Source organism: Barbus barbus, assembly GCF_936440315.1.
Source record: "Barbus barbus genome assembly, chromosome: 14".
Classification (NCBI taxonomy): Eukaryota; Metazoa; Chordata; class Actinopteri; order Cypriniformes; family Cyprinidae; genus Barbus; species Barbus barbus.
The window spans coordinates 21,545,543-21,567,090 of NC_136742.1; the positions used below are offsets into that span (position 1 = coordinate 21,545,543).

General features: G+C 38.4%; 2 protein-coding genes across 3 annotated transcripts in view; both read right to left on the bottom strand.

The window, feature by feature from the left end:
* LOC306879751 (enhancer of rudimentary homolog) overlaps positions 1 to 21,548 on the bottom strand; it is a 1,222,178-nt gene that overhangs the window by 895,266 nt on the left and 305,364 nt on the right. The window lies entirely within an intron of this gene.
* The window catches only part of LOC306879746 (NBAS subunit of NRZ tethering complex), a 199,484-nt gene that overhangs the window by 75,899 nt on the left and 102,037 nt on the right, over positions 1 to 21,548 (bottom strand). The window contains exons 36-42 of one of the 2 annotated variants that reach the window (XM_079432914.1): positions 20,488 to 20,658; positions 19,858 to 19,971; positions 18,485 to 18,608; positions 14,338 to 14,414; positions 12,322 to 12,459; positions 4,006 to 4,238; positions 2,640 to 2,750 (exon numbers count right to left, since the gene is read on the bottom strand). In XM_079432914.1, the coding sequence (XP_079289040.1) occupies positions 2,640 to 2,750; positions 4,006 to 4,238; positions 12,322 to 12,459; positions 14,338 to 14,414; positions 18,485 to 18,608; positions 19,858 to 19,971; positions 20,488 to 20,658 (968 nt within the window). Of the gene's footprint in view, positions 1 to 2,639; positions 2,751 to 4,005; positions 4,239 to 12,321; positions 12,460 to 14,337; positions 14,415 to 18,484; positions 18,609 to 19,857; positions 19,972 to 20,487; positions 20,662 to 21,548 lie in introns of both variants that reach the window. The other variant, XM_079432913.1, reaches the window with a different exon arrangement.

Sequence of the window (21,548 nt, forward strand, 5' to 3'; positions counted from 1 at the left end):
CTGTGTTCATTGTCCATAACAAACACCTGCCCATACCATAACCCCACCGCCACCATGGGCTACTCGATCCACAACGTTGACATCAGCAAACCGCTCACCCACACGACGCCATACACGCTGTCTGCCATCTACCCTGTACAGTGAAAACTGGGATTCATCTATGAAGAGGACACCTCTCCAAAGTGCCAGACACCATCAAATGTGAGCATTTGCCCACTCAAGTCGGTTACGACGACGAACTGCAGTCAGGTTGAGACCCCGATGAGGACGACGAGCATGCAGATGAGCTTCCCTGAGACGGATTCTGACAGTTTGTGCAGAAATTCTTTGTTATGCAAACCGATTGTTGCAGCAGCTGTCCGGGTGGCTGGTCTCAGACTATCTTGGAGGTGAAGATGCTGGATGTGGAGGTCCTGGGCTGGTGTTTGTTACACGTGGTCTGTAGTTGTGAGGCCGGTTGGATGTACTGCCAAATTCTCTGAAAAGCCTTTGGAGACGGCTTATGGTAGACAAATGAACATTCAATTCAAGGGGAACAGCTCTGGTAAACATTCCTGCAGTCAGCACGCCAATTGCACGCTCCCTCAAAACTTGAGACATCTGTGGCATTGTGCTGTGTGATAAAACTGCACATTTTAGAGTGGCCTTTTATTGTGGCCAGCCTAAGGCACACCTGTGCAATAATCATGCTGTCTAATCAGCATCTTGATATGCCACACCTGTGAGGTGGATGGATTATCTCGGCAAAGGAGAAGTGCTCACTAACACAGATTTAGACAGATTTGTGAACAATATTTGAGAGAAACAGGCCTTTTGTGTACATAGAAAAAGTCTTAGATCTTTGAGTTCAGCTCATGAAAAATGGGGGCAAAAGATAAATTTTTTGTTTTTCATTTAAATGTTAAGTTTTAAAATTTTTATTTAATTTCTTTATTTTTTAAATGTGTATAGGTAGTATTTATAAAGTTTTAGCTTTTAGTTTTGGATCTGTTTTTAGTTGTTTTAATACTACAATTGATTGATTCTGTTGTCCTCATTTGTAAGTCGCTTTGGATAAAAGCGGCTGCTACATGACTAAATAATAATAAATAATAAAATAATAAAAACCCTACAGTATATTAATCTGCATTGACCTCAAGTACTTATATTCAAGCTCTTAAAACAAATTCAATTAATTCTGAGAAGAGCCCATTCAGGTGGTCCAAAGCATGACTAATATGACTAAAAATGACTAACAAGAACCTGGCTCAGCCCAATGATCAGTGCACAAAAATAAACCGAGCAAAACAAACTGCAATGTTATTTGGCTTCAAACTAAATATATGACAAAAGAGTACCAGAGAAAAAACATGACATGAACAATCAGGCTGGCATCAAGGGAAAATGGATGTAGACAAAGCAGCTGTCTAGAAAAAGCAACATCATTTTGGACTGACCATCTGTCCTATGTAGGATTCAGGAAAACTATGACAAAAGGGTTGAACTCTTTCACATTTCGAGTGAATATGTATCAATAAATCTGACCAAAAATGAGGGAGATGCTTAACAGGCCAAATTACCTCTTGTAATAAAACAAATCTAAGCATTTACATAACTCTGCTCTGCCTTGCGACATAATAAGCAAAATCAACCACCAGGAAAAAACAAAGAACTGGCCCTTTTTCAATGCCTTTGAAATTGCATTATATAACCACATCATATGCAAATCATGGAAACTGAGTAAATAACATAAACGATGCAAAATATGTGTTTACAAGTCCTCATCAGTCAGAAAAGCCTATTTGCTGACAAATTAGCAAACAGAAACCGCAATACAATAAAACTTTTGAGTAATTGCCAAAGTTGCTCAAACTCCCTCTAGTGCCACTCTCCTTTGATAACATCTTTGATTGGGGGAATTTTTAGAGATTTCATGTTCTACACAGAGCTACGAAAAAACCAAACCAACAAAATAAAACAGAAGCCTTGGGGATGCTAATGAGCATGCAAGGACTCTAACAGGCGAGAAAAAAAAAAAAAAAAAAAAGAAAAGAAAAAAAAAAGACCCCCCCCCCCCCAAAAAAAACCCCCCCCCACATTCACAGCAAATCAGTTTCACCCAAGCAATCTGTACTAAATAAGCAAAGTCAAATGAGTGCATGTTTATGTGGAGGGAGGGAGAGAGAGATATTCAGGGTGATTAAACCCGGTGAGAGCTGATTAGACCAAGCTTTGAACAATGATTCAGCGACAAATTTACCATGCAGTGAGCTCAGGAGAGGTGGCACGTTGTATGTGTGTGGATTTTCAAAGCTGTTTTAAACTGACTGCAAAACTATTTTAAAAAGCAAAGCGCTTTCTAGCCTTTGCTACTAAACTGTAGGTCTGGCAAATCGCACAAACCGATCGTCTGGAAGCCAGTCTCTACGATCTATCCGTGCAATCTTCTGTTTGCGCCTCTAGAGCGCAGGGGTCGCAAGGTTCTGACCTGCTGGGGGCCCTCATGTCGAGGAAATAAAAACTGTTACTTGTGGAAGACATTGATTCTAACTAAGGTTTTGCAGGCTCATTTCTCTGAAAAAGTGTTGTGTGTGCAGTAAATCTTGAGTGTGAGTGGTGCTAAAGTCTGCTGTGTGTGTGTGTAAGTATGAGTGTCTTACCCGCTATCAGTGAACAGAAACTCAAGGTGCGTCATGTGCACTTTCCAGAGAGGGATGCTGTACCGCTGAGCCAGAGAACGAGAGATCCCATACACACTCTCATCCAACGTCCTAGATAAACAGATAGAAAGAACAGATGAAATGAGAGACTGATAGTGATAAAGAGGTAGAAAGAAAGAATTATAGATAGAACGACAGATAGACAGACAGATAGAGAAATAGATAATGACAGACAGACAGACAGATAGATATCAGACAGACAAACGCTAGATAGACAGAGAGAGACAGACAGACAGAAAGAAAGAAAGACAGAGACAGACAGATATCAGACAGACAAACGCTAGATAGACAGAGAGAGACGGACGGACGGACGGACAGACAGACAGACAGACAGACAGACAGACAGACAGACAGACAGACAGACAGACAGACAGACAGACAGACAGACAGACAGACAGACAGACAGACAGACAGACAGACAGACAGACAGACAGACAGACAGACAGACAGACAGACAGACAGATAGATAGATAGATAGATAGATAGATAGATAGATAGATAGATAGATAGAAAGATAGAGATAATGACAGAAAGAAAGACAGACAGACAGATAGATAGAATTTCAATTTCATTTTTAATTAAACTTTTTTTTAGAACACTCAAGCTTCAGTTTTTAATTAGGTAAATTCAGTGTCTCAATCTTTCCAATCATGGCCAAATTGGCAGCCCATCAAAGGCCAGGTGTAACATATTTCTAAAAATCCAGATCTGTCTTGCTCTGAAAGAATGATTTGATCCCTTTTCTGGCTGCTCTTGCAAATCAGATCTGCACTGAGCTGCTGGAACTTCATTCTGCAGTTCCTACAGTAAGTATTGGACGATGGCAAATCTTGCTAGACATTAGTCACCCCAGACTTGTGATTCCAGTCCTCATAAAACCGAGTCTCAGGCTCCGTAAACCAGAACTCTGGTTTGGATCAAAAGATCAATCCTGAAACATGAGCTTCTATTCCAGAGACCAGCGGAAAGTCATATTCAAAGGACAGCCAGATTAAAAGCAGAAGGATGTGTCATTCTCTTTCAACTCTGGACACATTCATTGTGAATGCCAAGCATCTGCAAAGTTGTAATCTAGGCAAAAGGTCACTTCACAATGTAATGTTAAAGATAACTTTACCATTAATGTAAAATGTGAAAAATATTAAATAATCCAAAATGAGCAGCAATATCCAAATTTATGCAAAACATAAATGAAATTAAAAAAATATATATATTATTATATACATTATCTCTTGCTCTCTTAAGGTCACTATATACTAGACAAAGTTTATGTTTTTTGCATGGTAAACAGGCACACAATACTTACTCTGCCAGGCCCAGAATAGTCTCTTTCTTGTACTGGTTGTCGCTGCTAAATCTCTGAACATCGACTCCACGGCCGAGTCCCTGTAGCACCTGAGCTTGAGTAAAATCTGTCAGTCTCTCACTGTATAGTCTCAATTGACCAATCAGGGCCTGCAGTTCCTCATCCCCCCAATCACATCCAGCGTGGTCTGTCACATGCTTGGTCACAAGACGAATAAGCTCTCTAGGATCAGCCTACATAGAAACAAAAATCAAAGAATCAACACCGTTAAAAGAAGCAGTAAGACTGCAAAAAGTGTTTAACTATGCAAATTAGAATCCTACTTGGCACATTCTCTCAATGAAAATGAATTATACAGTGACAACACATATACAAAGTCTTTGACCAAAACCAACTTATTCAACCATAAAACAGTCTATTTCCAGGATTAAACTAAATTGTGAATCTCAGATTCATAATGTGGTCTCGCACTTCTCGCCCTGTACAGTATATTGCCTCCATTACTACTGTACACTATTGTAATCGCTATGCTAAGTAAGAATTTGAATTCAGTGTAATCTAGTTTGCCACAAGGAGAAATGAGCAGGTTAAGAGCCTTGACAGAAGAACAGGATCTAGAATGATTACTCACTAATCTATATGGAAATTATTACAATGGCAAGTCATGAGTGTGATAACAGACACTGAATATGGGAAGCTGTGTGGGATTGTGTATTATTGAACTTTGACCATTAAACAACACGTGGTTTGAGCTGACAATACGGCAAGTATAAAAAGACAGTTTAGAGGTAAAGAACAAGGTACAAGAAAATAAAAACACAAAAAGAAACGGAGCACAATGACAGACAAGTGTGTTAAAGGTGGGGTGTGTAGTTTTTCAAAAATGCTTTAGAAAACAGTACCAAAACAAACTTGTAGCCAATCAGCAGTAAGGGGAGTGTCTACTCATGATGCAAGGAGAGAGCGCTCAGTGCACGACAGACATTAGCTGAGCGATGACAGAAAGATAGAGATATCAGACAAAAAACAAAAGAGGAAAACATCTGCAGAACAAAAGAAAGCTTACACCGTGTGTAAATCAGACGCCGCGTCACAACAGCTAAAGTATGTCTACACTGGACGCGACAAAATGACCGTTGAAAATCATTAGAAATTTGTGTCAATACGACATAAATAGAATGCAGCAGCAGTTTACTGTCGGGGATTTGTCGTGTCGTGGCACGACATCCAGTGTAGAAAGCATCACTGATTATAATGAGTTCTGCTTTGTTTCACAGAACTAATCGTTGCCTGGGATGCGTACGTATGTGTGGGGCGAGACCCTTTTGGTGTAAGGGTGTGTTTGTTTTGATGATTTCAAATAATCAACATTGTCTACCAGAAATCACTTACCCCACCTTTAAGGAAGATAAAGCACAGAGCAGGATAGAAGGATGAGAGAGATAGAAAAGACACGAGGATTGTACCTAGGATGAACTAGTTTTGATTTGTTTGTTTATTTTTAATTAATATTAAATACAAGGTAACACTTTAGTTTAGGGACCAATTCTCACTATTTACTAGTTGCTTATTATCATGCATATTACTAGCATATTGGCTGTTTGTTAGTACCTATAAAGCACATCAATGTCTTATTCTGCATGACCATATTTAAGTGAGAATTGTTCCCTAAACTAAAGCATGACCAAATACAATTTTAAACACAATTAAAATGTACATAAAATTGACAATATTGGTAATATTAATAAACAAATAATTATATTTAAAACATTTACATTAGATATAATATTACACATTAAACACCTACAGTATATATTACATTTAATATTGTTTATAAGCAATAAATTAATATATTATAAAACAGTAATGTTTATCCTTAAAATCAAACATTCAAATTTGTTAAGGGTACCATGAGCTGCACAGATCCAACAATATAAAAAAATGATTAAATCATAGAAAAAAATAATAATTTTATATTCTAGGTCTTCAAGTTTTTGTAATTTTGTTGTGTTTTCAGCTCTTCTATTTCTATTTTTATTTAATGTATTTTTTTCGCTGCTTCATTTTTTATATTTTTAGTACTTCAACATAAACTGGTTGCCAAGCCAATATTCACAATTAATTAATTAATATTATAATGTTTTCTTATAATATTTTTATTTTATTTCAAATAATTGATTTTTTTTAAAATTCGTTTTAATTAACAATATCAACACTGGCTTATCCTCACTGCAACCATGTCCTGAATGTAGTATAATTTACCATGTTGGCATCTCCTACTCTGGCTACTTCTACCAACTGACACATGAATCTAGGCACAATTTTATGGTTAGCTGCATTTAAAATAGTTTTTTCCCCACTGTCTGTGACCAGAACAGACCTGTGACTCATTTTTAGGTCACCAGTTGAGAGCCACTGATCTGTGGGATGCAGAAACGAGCCGTGATGGATGGATAAGGCAAGCATTTGAACCCCCTCTCTGAGACAAGCTCTTTCATGATGAAACATCTTTATCCAGTTACTCCCTTTCGGTCTCTGTCTCATACCTTGTCTTTAGAGAGTGATAATACAACCACAAGCAAGACTCACTCTGTAGCTTATCTATCAATTCCCATCCATCTTTTGCCCTTCCAGTTGTTCACACCTGCCCTGTGTTATGCACGCATGTAATCGTGTTCTCCACGGGCCCGAGTGCGCATGTGAACTATAATAACCGACCCTGCAGCTGATGCGCTCAGAGATTCAGGCGGGTTTTAGACGGTAATTACCTCTAATGATGTTAAAAGACCTTTTTGGATGGGTTAATGTGCGAGGTTCACTGCATATTTGCATCTTTTTAGTCTGCAGTGCAGCAAAATAACAGGCTTATCACATTTTGCATTCGCATCGCATCTATTTATGTTAAATGTCCACAGGTGTGTGTACAAGAGTGCAGAGGTGGCCGGTTTAGAGCCTCTCTGTAGGGCCTCAAATATAATGGTTGATCATTCACGTTTTACGATTACAATTTTTTGAAATCGCAAATCAAAATAATGATAACTGCTGCATCTAAAAACACTCAAAAGGTTTGGACAGAAAACTAGCGTGTGCTTACAAACACCTATTTAAATATAATGGGCACGCGGGTGGGCTGAATACATCCTTGTGTGTTTGCTGTAGGCTATGATGAACGGTTGTGTACTCGGTGGTTTGTCTGCCATGCTCTCACCCTGACAATTATGCTAAACAGCGTTTTGATTCCACCAAAAATCCAGCAGGATGGGGTTTATTTAAAAAAAAAAGCAGAAAAAAAGGAATTTGTTGTAAGAGATTATAGCATCGCCTACTAATGCTTAATGCATAAAAAGAAAAGGACCAAAAAACAAACATACATGCACATAGTGTTAAAAGGAACATCCATCAACATCAAATAAAAGGCTGATAACTAATCACCGCATCCTCGCTGGTACTCAGAATGCAATATTAAATTACAAGCTCACGCTGTGTATGACAGACGCAGCAATGGCTGTAAATGCGTCAATCGTTAATAATGTGTTTATCAAGCAACAATATTTCTGTAAGTAGATTTCAAAGACCAAAGGTAGTCTTTTAGCTGTCGTGCCATTTTATAATCATACTGGAGTTCTGTCTGTTATTCCACATTAGCGAATGGATGCGTGGTATAGTATATATGGGCTGGTAACTGAAACTTTGGCAATACAAACCCTTCGGGGGTGATTCATGAACTAATGTGTCCTGAGCAAGACATTTAACCTTAGACACTCGATGGAGATTAGGGACTAAGCAAGGCGGATAGGATGATAATGCAGAAAAATAAGCCAGAAAATGGGTTTTATTGCAAATCTTGAATTCATTACTTCTTCACTATCGTTACCAATGATACTGTGTGACAGATTAGGTAATAAAAAGTCATGTTTTATGATATCGTAATTGTATCTGTAGTAAATCTATTAAAACTGAATCTACTACAGAAGATGATTAAGTACAAAGAATAGTTAAAGGTGGGTTATGTCATTTTTCAAAAACGCTTTAGAAAACTGAGTCGGGCCCAGTACCAAAACAAACTTGTAGCCAATCAGCAGTAATGGGCAAGTCTACTCATGACCCAGACTCCGGAGGAGAGAGCGTTCAGTGCACATGACGGACATTAACTGAGCCGAGCAATGACAGAAAGATAGAGATGGGGGATAAAAAACAAGAGGAAAACGTCTGCGGAACAAAAGGCGGCTTACACCGTGTGTACACTGGACACCGCACTGCAACAGCTAAAATCTGTCTACACTGGATGCGACAAAGCGACCGTTGAAAATCATTTGAAATTTGTGTCAATATGTCATAAATAGAACGTAGCAGCAGTTTACTGTCGGGGATTTGTCACGCCGTGCCACTCGCGTCCAGTGTAGATACGGTGTTACAAGGCAAAAAGTAGGACCTGTGTAAATATCGGACCAGATTTCCAGCGCTAAAGAGAACTCAAGGAGTGGGAAGTCCTGCGATTGGACGCAGAGGTTGCTTTGTTTCTTCTCGATAGGTGAGCAACATTGGTTTTGCTTTGTTTCACAGAACTAAACGTTGCCTGTGTTGCGTACCTATGTGTGTGGTGGAGCTATCAAAATAGGGGTGAGACCCTTTTGGGGTAAGGGCGTGTTTGTTTTGGTAATTTCAGATATCAACATTGGTAGTGCGTAAGAATTTTGGACAAAAACATCAGTTAGGTAGTTATTAGTAAATTAAGTAAACTAGAACAAACACAAACTACAATTCATCAAAGACTAAACTTTTTTTAACTTAAAAAAAATTGCGGATGCCTTTCTTAGACAAATAAAAGTGGAAAGAATGCATTTCCAGCAATGCACTGTTTTCATTTAAGACATGCACTGCTTTCCATTTCAACAGACACAGGAACAGAAAACAACACCGGTTATGTGAGAAAACACTTGCTCACTGTTAGTAGGGCGTCACAGTACAACAGGATCACAGACTCATTCCTACACAGAGAACATAATTATGCACTTAGATTTGAAAGAAACATCTTGTTGGGCTTCATTTGCAATGCAAAGGCAGTGCGCCGTTTGAGATGGAGCAGAATTCATCCAGAGGCCGACTGCACGCTCCTACGGACCTACTTACTTTCAATAACAACACGTACATGTGTTACCTGTGATAGTGATGATGTCTGAGGGGGATCTGCTTGGAAAAAAGGCAGAGAAAGCAAAGGAAAGCACAGGGATGGATGTGTGACAGGAGAGAGAGAGATTATGTGTTACGTGAGAGAGAACGAGGAGGTTTAAATTAAGAGAAAAGGAAGGATAAACGGATTACCATAAAAGAAATAAGTGGAGAGAGGGAGAGAAAAGGCAAATGAAGAGACAAATGGATAAAGACGATGCAAATTTGAAGAGGTACAAATGGCGGGGGCGTTTGAGGCCTGTTGTACAGCTTGTCTGCCGCAAGACCATCTCCTTCAACAAATATCAGCAAACACGAAGCAAAATGTCACTTGGAAAGAGAACAGATGAAAATAAAACACACAGAACATCATATTCTTCCTCTTTCCATCAGCGGTAATGGATTTTCTCTAGCATTTAACCAACGCCACACAGAGGTACATTACCATCCATTAAGAAGAGTGTGTTCATGTGGATGTGTGAATTGCCATACGGTGTACAATAAACACTGGCCACTTCTTACCTCAACTATTCTTAAAAAAAAAATAATTCTTAGTGAAAATGTGTGCAGCGTGAGGTTGTGGATTCAGAGAACCGTAACCTTGAAAAGATCTACGAACAATAATTTCCTTCCATTAGCTTTTGTATTGCTCTTTACAGGGGCAAGCCATTTAAATTTTTTCAGTTTGGACGTCAAAGATATTGAAAAAAGGAACAAGCTAAAGTATATATCTTAAGGGTCTGTCATTATTTTATTTCTTGCCGAGGTGCAATCGAAACACAGCTAAAAGGACATCAAATGGAAGCCAACAATAGACTTGTGACATGCATTATTTGAGTGAGTTTTTGTTTTTCAGCAGGTGTTTTTGTTTATCGCACACTCCTGGAGCAGCCCTGGGATTAATTGCGGCGCTCAAATCACAAATCACAGTTCTTGTTTTTATGTCCCATTTACGGTCAAGGTTAATAGTAAGACTCATTAAACTCATTAAAACATTTAAAGGGACAGTTCACTCAAAAATATATTTTTGTTATCATGTTCTTTCAAACCTGTATGACTAACTTTATTCTGTGTAACACAAAAGAAGATATTTTGAAAAACATAAATTTTTTGCCAATATAATGAAAGTCTTCGAGGTTCATTGTTGTTGGACCCCACTGTTCTTCAAAATATATGTTCTTTTGTGTTCATACAGGTTTGGAACAACATCATGATGAGTAAATGTCCGAGTTTTCATTTTTAGGCAAGTTTGCATACTGCACACTTGATCTTTCCAGAAACTGTGACCTTGTATCTGTGATCTTTGTGAAACTATGACAGAGCCACAGTGCTGCTTTATATTTTTCACACTGCAATATAATTACAAGAACATTTCCTTGTGTTTTTTTGTCATCCGACCTGTTCAGTCTGTAGCTAAGCAGCGAGCTGATAACTAAGTGACAGCTCTCAGAAACGAACTGTGAAGACTCTGAAACAAACAAAGACGGTTTCAAGTTCACAAGAGCAAAAAGTTTAATGACTTGAGTTCACAGAATTAGCTTGCAGGTCTAGTTCATTAAAACAAAATGTCTTCAAACTGTCAATCTTGTGTCAGCGGCAGCCAAGTGTTCCAACTTCCAACTTTTCTTTCCATATTTGTCTTCTATCCTACGCCATATTTTGTAAAACATTGTGTGTGCACAATGAAAATGGATTCACCATTTGTATTTACAATCTATTCCACTTATTAAACCTGTTAGAACATAAATTAAGAAAGCCAGAAGCTGTGAAACAGTATTTGTAAAGTCTTTGCGATTGTGTCGACATCCAACACAAATTGACTTCTAGGTTTTCCTTCAAATTCAGTGCAGGGCTCTATGCTTACATCTTTCAAAGACTCACAAATTTAGAAGAACAGTCAAAGTTCAGTTTTTTAATGAGTGTAACATTAGTGTTACAAGCAGACCAGAAGTTGCCCTCCCTGAAGCTGAACTGGGGAGGAATGAAAATTGAAAGAAGCAGTGTGAAATGAGTCACTTTTTCATGATTTCCAGGATGATTTTGAAGTTTTTAACAAATATAAAACGTTTCAGTCAGCACTTTCCACCAATAGAATACACTAGGTTGTCCATTCATTGTTTTTACAACGGATTATTATTAAAAGCACGAGAGGATTTTAAAAATATATATTTTTGTTATTTAATTTGATGGTTTTTAAATTTTATTTTAATCCCTAGAATAAGTCACATTTTTTGACATTTTAACTGATCCAAACTTCATGTACAACTGCTAGACCATAAAACAGCTCATTTAATATTTAGTTTGACCTTCTGAGGTTGATAATCAACCTTTTCGGAAGGTTAAGCTCAGACTATTTGTGAAAAGTGCCACACAATTCTCACTTGCACTACAATCATCATTACATTACAATTGCTTCACATCATAAACCTGTGAGAAAACTACAAGTCTTGATGTTTGCTCATTATGCTTGATAGGTTTTATGGAGTGTCAGCCAACTAGCACATAAACCCTGACCTATGATGAGGATGCAAGTGCTCATCGTAATAAAGTGTTGTTTGAGTCCGGCGATCAAGAAAAACATGGTGTGAAAAGAAGACAGAGACGGTGTTCCTTACTCGTTAACTAACAACTCTTAAAGTGAATTGAGAGGAGCATGCATCATTATAAGAGAGAGAGAGAGAGAATGAGAGGAGACGAGAGGAATGAGAGAGAGATGCTGAGATGCAACAGAGGGTGAAAATGAAAGACGGAATTATGATAATGGAACGGAGGGAGAGAGTAACAGGAAAAATGAAAAAAGAGGCGTGCGGAGAGAAGATGCAAAAATTTGCAGGGAAGCGGTAAAGTGCTGTCATGTGTAATGCAGATAAACCTGAAATATTACAAGAAAAGAGGAAAAGAATGACACTACAGGAGCTGGGTAAAAGCGACAGAGGTGGAATGTGCAGAGAAATGGGCAAAACAAAGAGAGAGAAAAGGCTGATACCGTTTTATCGGTCCGTTTCAAGGTGAGAACTTTTATTGTATCGCTAATTAATTCTGTTCTTGACTCGTGTAAGTGTTTTGGAAACTTGCTAAAACACCAGATAAAGAAGAATGGCTGTGGAATGGAGGGTGACAGAGAGAAAAGTGTATGTGTAGGCTTACCCGGTAAAGCGGGCTGCACTTGTCTTTAAAGCAGGGTGCGAGGCGGGAGTAGATCTGAAGAGAGTAGTAATACGCGGCTAACTGCAGAGACAGTGCTGATGGAGGCTGCTTCTCAAAACACGTGTTAGCATCCAACACCTGAAATATAAAAAGACAAAAAGGTGCGTTCACACTCTACGTTCACACTGCACACTATTCTAATTTGGATCTTTAGGAGCACTATTTGCATATAGAACACTGTGTTCAAACAAGTAAATCTTACATAGTTTGTTAGATGTGGGGGGGGGGGGGGGGGGGGGGACTAGAGTTTTTATTTTTATTGTAAACAAAAACAGAATTATTTCCGTTAACCAAAATAAAACTAATATAACTAGGAAAAGCTAGGAGACTAAATTTCGATATCAATATCAACTGATATGAAAAAAATTACCGTGATAATTTTTTTGCCCATATTGCCCAGTCCTACAATGCACTATAAATGGCGAACTACATATGGATTGGATCAGACTGCAAACATCAGATTTCATTTGTTATTATAGTTACTTGAAACTAAAACCCTAAAAAAAGGTTTTATTTGAAATAAAATAGAATATTAAAACAAACTGTTTTATTTTCATTTCAATGTAATGCACTAAATAGGGGTGTCGTGATATATCGAAAATCATGACATTAAAATGGTGAAAAAACGTTATCGCATTAATTAGGGCAGTACTGGCGATATTTAAAAATTAAAAGTACATAAGCATGTTTTTTATGATGAAACATGAGGAGAATTGACACATTTTTTAGTTTTTCATGATTTCTATAGAATTTTGACTATGATAATCGTGTAGTTAAAAATCTGATCTCGTGACAGGCCTAATACTGAAATAACTAAAAGTAAAACTGAAATAAAAGTGAAAAGTGAAAGAGACGTAACGTGGCCAAGTATGGTAACCCATACTCGGAATTAGTGCTCTGCATTTATACCATCCAAAGTGCACACACACAGCAGTAAACACACACACCGTGAACACACACCCGGCGCAGTGGGCAGCAATTTTTGCTGCAGCGCCCGGGAAGCAGTTGGGGGTTCAGTGTCTTGCTCAAGGGCACATCAGTCTTGGTACTATTGACTGGAGAGTGGAGAGAGAGCTGGTTATTCACTCCCCCCACCGGCAATTCCTACCAGACCGGAGACTCGAACCAGCAACCTTTGGGTTAGGAGTCCGACTCTCTAACCGTTACGCCATGACTTTCCAAAATGAATAAACTATAAAAGATATATTTTTAAAAAAAGAAAAGAGGAAAAAACTAAACAAAAAATCATTTAAAAAAAAAAAAAAACGAAAACTTGACCTAAAATAAAAAATAAAAAAAATCAATAAATAATAATAATAATATTAATAAAACTATAATAGTAACTCAGTGATACTAAAATAAAAAAACAAAAACAAAAAAGCAAAACAATTTTTTTTGTGCTCCATTAAATTGTTTTTTTTAAAAGTGAAAAAAAAAAAAAGGACCAAAGGGACGTTTGACACTTGTAGTAATGTCCATAATAATCAGGATGAGTACTGAATGTCTCAGAAACTCGACCCATGAGGACCATCGAGGATAAAGCAGCAGAGGAGGACAATGGCCACACTAACTGAGCATCAATTTCAACCCAGTTTCACCTGATAATGAACTGAGGGGCATCACCGGGGACATGCTATCAATTTTAAGCCCATCAAGATTTTTTTTTTCAGGTGATTTCATTAGAGCACGAACCGATCGAGATCAGGAAAATGCAATAATACTTTGAAATGGAGGCCCTGGACGTAACAGGACAGAGGCTAACTGGTATTAGACTTCATATTAGATTTTTAGCGACTTCTAAATGGTTTTATCTTTCAATACTGCACGCTTCTGGCTGCAGTGAGATAAATAGTTATGAAAAACCATAATCTGAGGCACCAGAGCTCAAGCATGCCCTGCTGCACACACACACAGTCAGAGAGAGAGAGAATCTGCAAATAGAGCAGTCAGACTCACCTGAGGTAGAGCCAGTAAATAGGCCAGGGCGAGTGTCATATCTTTGGGAAAAGCATCACTGGCCAGCTGAAGGAGCACTGTGGAAATGACAGAGGAGATAGAGAGAGAAAAGAAGGATGAATATTTCAGAGTTATTACTGCAGAGAAGCACCTCCTTGCTGTACTGTTACATGACGTGACAGAAGAAAAAGAGAGGGAGGAAAATGAGCCGGTATGGCTCTCAATGGCAGCGTATAAACCTGAAATGTGTCTGTGACAGAAATACAGAGAGTATGACGCAGATTCAGACCTAGGACATATTCTTATCCTCAACCAAAATACCATTTTAAAAAACAGTAAGTTCACAAGCAAAATCTCCTTCACATGTTTTTGTCCTAACCAGACACAAGAAGAAGCCACAGTATATTTTGCTGTTTGTTTGGAGACCATTTCTGAGGCGCTGCAATAAACAGCCCCGCCCACCATGGAATCTCATTGGTCCAAAATACTGACACTCAGCAGTATATTAACATCAAATACATTCTGATTGGTTGTCATAAAAGAATTCTCTTGAATTCCTAGTTGAAAAGAACAAACAATGGAGCTATGTAACACACTACATGATTATGTACGCAATTATGACTTGAATGTATGCGATTATGACTTTGTTAACTTGACCCCATTTAACAGTGAACAAAACCTTACGGGGATTGTGGCTAAATTTGATCAATTAGGATTTGACCACAAACACCCTTCGGGACAATTGCAAACACTCATTAAACCTGCAGCAACACACATGAGAACAATCGGTGCAAAGCTAGTGGAGAAATGTTAGCGTTCGAAAACAAAGGCAGACTGCTGTGCAGACATGTACAGCGCCAGACTCTCAAACACGATTAGCAGGTGACGTGAGCTTAATTTTTTAGGCAGCCCATCAGTTCCTATTTCTCACAGAACTGCAATACAGTGTAAGGTTTTCTTCTGCTATTCTGAGCCTGTGATTGTATCAAAGGCATTTTGTGCATCAAATAATCCTTGGCAAGACAATGTTATCAAAAACAGCTGGAGCTGAGGGAGTCTTGCGTGTGCGGAAATAACAAAGGCGGTAGTGTTCCTAACAGTAACAGATTTAGTGTTCTTAGCTGTTCGATGGCTTCTTTTAACACATCCTTCCTCAAAGTCCCTTTAACATTGAACACTAGAGACGTGTGGCTTCTCACAGCGACTCAGGGATGCTGATCAGAGATGGAGGCTGTCATTATACTTAAAGACTTGTGCTCTGTTCTGTTCTAGAGTGTGTATGTGTGTGTGAGTAAAATTAAGCAAGAGAGAAAAAAAAAAGCATTGACACTTTAAATCTGCACAATATAAACTATGGGGGGGGGGGGCTTCCAATCTGCACATGTGACTGATGCTGACAGGATGGCATAAATAATATATTTTTTTTTAATATAAATAAACAACAAATGATTAAATACAAAATGTTTATGTATTTTCTATATAAATGTTAGTGATGTTAATTTAAAGGGACAGCTCACCCAAAAAAAGAAAATTAATTAATTAATCACCCTCACATGTTGTTCCAAATTCAAAACACCTTCGTTCATCTCCGGAACACAAATTAAGATATTTAACTAAGGATACCATTAAATTAGTCCATGTGACATCAGTGGTTCAAACAATTTTATGAAGCCATGAGAGAAGAAATTGTTGAATGAAGTCATTACATTTGTTTTCTTTGGGGACAAAAAGTATTATGGAGCTTCATAAAATTACGGTTGAACCTCTGATGTCACGTGGACTATTGTAACAATGTCCTTTTGTAACAATGTAACAACTATTGTAACAATGTCCCGCAAACTACGTTTCCGGGCCTTGAACGTGTCAGTTCTGTTGCTGTCAATGGAGGGTCAGGAAGCTCACAGATTTCATCAAAAATATCTTAATTTGTGTTCCGAAGATGAACGAAGGTCTTTCTGGTTTGGAAAGACATGAGTAATTAATGACAGAATTTTCATTTTTGGATGAACTATCCCCTTTAATACATTTCAAGGGGATAGTTGATTAATCAAATGATTAATTCTGTTTAATCGCATACAAAATAAAAGTCTTTGTTTGCATAATATGTGTGTGTTGTGTGTATATTCAGTGTTTCCGCTACATTCATTCTGCCGTGGCGGCCCGCCACACCAAAAATCATCCCCGCCACAGCTGCAGCTATTCAGTGACGTCACTCGATTCATTTACAGTCTGGTAATTTATAGTGGAGGAGACGTTAGTCACACACTAATTATTAAACGTTCCGTACGGACCAGACCTCAAGGTTCGGTTCGCATGTGATTAACGGACTAATTGCAAAAATGAACCATCATAGAGTGAACGTTTATAATTTGTATGCGTTTTGTACGTATTTTTTCAAAAACGCGTTAGAAAACTGAGTCGGGGTTGAGTACCCAAACAAACTTGTAGCCAATCAGCAGTAAGAGGCGTGTCTACTCATGATGCGGGGGAGAGAACGCTCAGTGCACCGTACGGACATTAGCCGAGCGACGACAGAGAGATAAAGATGGCGGATAAAAAAAACAAAACAGGAAAACGTCTGCGAAACAAAAGAAGGCTTACACCGTGTCTACAACGGACACGACAGTTGTCCTGTCACAGTCTGTCAACACTGGATGTGACAAAGCGACCGTTGAAAATCATTAGAAATTTGTGTCAATAAGTCATAAATAGAACGCAGCAGTTTACTGTCGGGGATTTGTCGTGTCGTGTCCGGTGTAGACACGGTATTACGATAAGGCAAGAAGTAGGACCCGTGTAAATATCGGATCAGCTTTCCAGCGCTGGAGAGAACAAGGAGCGGGAAGACCTGCGATCGGATGCTAAGGTTGCTTTGTTTCTTCTCGATAGGTGAGTAACATTGGTTTTGCTTTGTTTCACAGAACTAATCGTTGCCGTACGTATGTGTGGGGTGGAGCTATCAAAATAGGGGCAAAACCCTTTTGGGGTAGGGGCGTGTTTGTTTTGGTGATTTCAAATGTCAACATTGGCTTCCAGAAATCACTTACCCCACCTTTAAGACACCTAGCACTACATAATCACAATTGTGTAATTATTGAATATTTTATCCAGCATAAATCAACAGTTTTTTTATTAATATTTTAATATACAAATATTTCTGTATGTAATATATATTTTATTGATATGTCTATTCCATCCTGCAAGCATAAATCATCATATATAGTTTTATATTATTTATTTTGGTTTTATGACATTTACAAAATTGTGTTTACTAATAAAATGTGTTTTTCAAATTGTACTCAAAATGGAATGAAAAATAATACTGTTGCTTAGTCAGAAGCATGATGCCCAGATGAGGGGGTGGGGGGATCTGAACATAGCAGCGGGAGACATCCTTAATTCATAACCTTTAAGCGTTTCACACATAAGCACAAAGATTAGAGTGGACATGAGCGCAATATCTAAACAAGTGCACAGAACCATGACTGTTCTTATAGGAAGAAGTGTTATTCAGCATACGTCTTAACATGCAGGTCATTAATTTAGCGTTATCAGCCCGACGCAAGCACTTTCCTTTCATATCACGTTCTTCCACACGAAGGTGACTTTACGCCTGCCGTGTGCAACTGAATGACAGTGACACTGAAGGAATTAAAAGAGAGCAGAAAAAAGGAAGAGGTAAAGGGAGAATCGCTATTTGCATTCTTCCACCAAAGTTCCTGCACCCCTCCCATCACTTCGCATTGATTTTCTCATTCGCCTCATCCATCTTGACGCAAAAGGCCTTGATATTTTTTCTAGCCACTATCTCTCTTGTATCAGGAGGGTGCGCATTATTTACTGCTGTCTGCTTGTGGTGAGTACACATTAATTAATCAATATGACGCTATTCTTCCAGACATGTAGCCAGCGAGTGGTGATACATCAGGGAGAGACGAGGCCAGGCGGAGGGAACGGCTGCTACCTGAGAATCTGCCCCGGGGACCAAAGATTACTGAATTCCTTGCAAGGACACTGCAGCTAACAAGAGGGTGATGAGAGACGACTGATGGGGGACACTTCAATAAGACAGGTGAGGTCACTAGTCACTGTGATGAGAGCTGATTTTAAGTGCAAATGTTTGTATACTGCATATAAAGAACACTACCTTCGGTTGCAGGAAAGAGATTCTGTCCCTCGCTGTTGGTTTCAGCCAGTTCACCAGTCCGCAGTAAAACTTCAGCAAAGTCTTCTTGAGGGGTGTAGTCATACGAAGAATACACATCCTCAGACTGAAAAATTAATAGAGGACAAGGGATTTTACACTTTGGTTTTTGCTTATTTATTCTGATATTTTTTGCATAGAGCTTTGAAATTCCTTATCTAGTATAATTGGCCTAGAAGCAGCTGTTACACTTATTATTGTGACCAAATACAATCTACAATCAAATGCTTGGGTTTAAATTTTTCTAAAAAAAAAAAAAAAAAAAACCTCTTGTACTCCCCAAGGCTCTATTTACTTTTTCAAAAAAAAGCAATATTTGATTGATTGACTGACTGACTGACTGATTTATTGTAATATATTTTAAAATGCATTTGTAAAGTGTTTTGATTTGGTACTCAAGCAACATTTGTATTATGATCATTGTTGAAAATAATTGTCTGCTTAATATTTTTGTGGAAACTGTGATATTACATATGCATTTACATGTTAACTAAGTACATATGGTATGCATAATTTTCAGAATTATTTGATTAATAAAAAGCAAACAAAAACTGTATTTATTATTTAAATATTTACTTTTTTATAAATTTAAAACAAATGTTCAGCATTGCAGAAAAAGTATTAATTTCTAACAAAAAAAATCTGACCCCAAAGGTTTGACTGTTATGTTATTTTTGAGAGAGAGAAAATTGGTTAAATATTAAATATCATATAACTTATTAAAAACTGGTTTTAAGAAGTAGAAGAAGAATTTGAGTATGCACATTCCTGAAATGTAAAGCAACGGTTGACCAAAAGCTCAACCATATATCCTGGTGACACTTTTATAAGGAATAAGAACTACGGAAATCAAACAACAAAATGATTCCATACAAATAAACATAAATGTGATATTAAGAAAAATGATTAAGTCAAAATAAAAAAAGATTTATTGTGCTATATTTCAAGTCTTCTGAAGCCATATAACTACGTGTGAAGAACAGTTCAGTGTTATTCACTGAAACTCCTGACATCCCTGATTTGAAGTTTGAAAGCTTAAGATTCATTGCACAAAAAAGTGTGACCTGTATATTGCTCAAAACGTCTCCATTTGTGCCGCACTGAAGAAAGTCCACATGAAGGTAATTAAATGACAAAATATCTTTAATCTGCCCTAGAATAATGAACACTCAGAACATCATATTTACATTACTATAGCAGAGATTTTGTCAAAACATGGGAATGACAGAGAGATACAGAGAAAGAAACAAATAAAGCTGTAGGAGAAAAACACAAACAGATGAGAGCCAGAAGGAAGCAGATATAGTAAAATTTACTGTATTGACGTATGGATCATCGAACAGCTCCTCGTAGAAAGGACTGCACCCCTGCCTCTCCAGATCGGCGTTTTGATTGGCCACACCAGTACGGTTTCTTTCCACGGCTTGTCCCTGAGAGGTCATTAAACATTCATAGAATATTCATAAAACATTCAGACACGCATGCAGGAGCCATTAATGTTTCAGCCACGCTCGTAAACGTTCATAAGGCGCCAGAGCCTTCTGTCAAGGACAGGGGGAGTTTTTGATTCTGGCCTTGAGAGACAGTCACTATGGAAGGCCATTAGAAATGCACAAGCTTCAGCTTGTCATCAAGTATTTCACAGGAAGGACTCAGGCAAATCTCACAGATGAAGGACACAGAAACAGGAACTCAAAATACAAACTGCTTCACAAAGAGACACACAGACGTCGGTCGGGGAGAAGTTCGTTCAATCATGCCAGGTTTTAATGGCCTAACAAAACCTGCCAAAAAATGCGCAGGCGAGTCTACCTGTTGAGCTCTGTCCAACTTGTTCCTGGCGGTTGTGTTTTGAAGAGGAGTGATGCATAATGGAGCAAGGCACGCGGTTACACTTCAGAGAGCGGCGAATAAAACCTTTCAGGCTGAATTTAAATGGGACTTACGTGCAGTGGGCGAAGTAAGCTGAGGGACTCCCTCCACCAATGAGAGTCGCTGACGGCAGTCAGCACGGCTCTGGTGGTCATGGTGGTGTTGGTCAGGACTTCTATAGTGCGGGCTGTGGTTCTGTGCAGCAGGTCAGTGGGGTTAATTGATCCAGGAACAGCAGCTCCGGCCTGCTATGGGCAGCCAAGGAAGGTTACACATGAGCCGTACTGATCAATTTACAGCGGTTATAGCTGAACTAAACAGCTAAACAGTGTATATACAGTAGGATTTTATTTTTCTACAGACACCTTTGACTTTCTCACTAGGGGTTTTAAGACAGTATTTCCTGTAAAACAGGCAGCTTTTGCCAAATTATAAACAAAAGGGAACTGACTTGACAAATCAGGACCATGATGCTGTGATTTAATGCACAATATAAACAAAAGAATATGGTTGACTGGAGTATTTTATTTTATACATGTAATGCACAAACCTTAACAGAACAAATCCAAATGGATGCCATATACAGTGGGGGAAAAAAATTATTTGATCCCCTGCTGATTTTGTACGTTTGCCCACTGACAAAGAAATGATCAGTCTACAATTTTAATGGTAGGATTATTTGATCAGTGAGAGACAGAATAACAACAAAAAAATCCAGAAAAATGCATTTCAAAAAAGTTATAAATTGATTTGCATTTTAATGAGTGAAATAAGTATTTGATCCCCTATCAATCAGCAAGATTTCTGTCTCCCAGGTGTCTTTTATACAGGTAAGGAGCTCAGATCCCTTTAAGAGAGTGCTCCTAATCTCAGTTTGTTACCTGTATAAAAGACACCTGTCCACAGAAGCAATCAATCAATCAGATTCCAAACTCTCCATCACGGCCAAGACCAAAGAGCTGCCCAAGGATGTCAGGGACAAGATTGTGGACCTACAGAAGGCTGGATTGGGCTACAAGACCTTCACCAAACAGCTTGGTGTGGAAGGTGACAACAGTTGGTGCGATTATTTGCAAATGGAAGAAACACAAGAAAACTGTTAATCTCCCTCGGTCTGGGGTCCATGCAAGCTCTC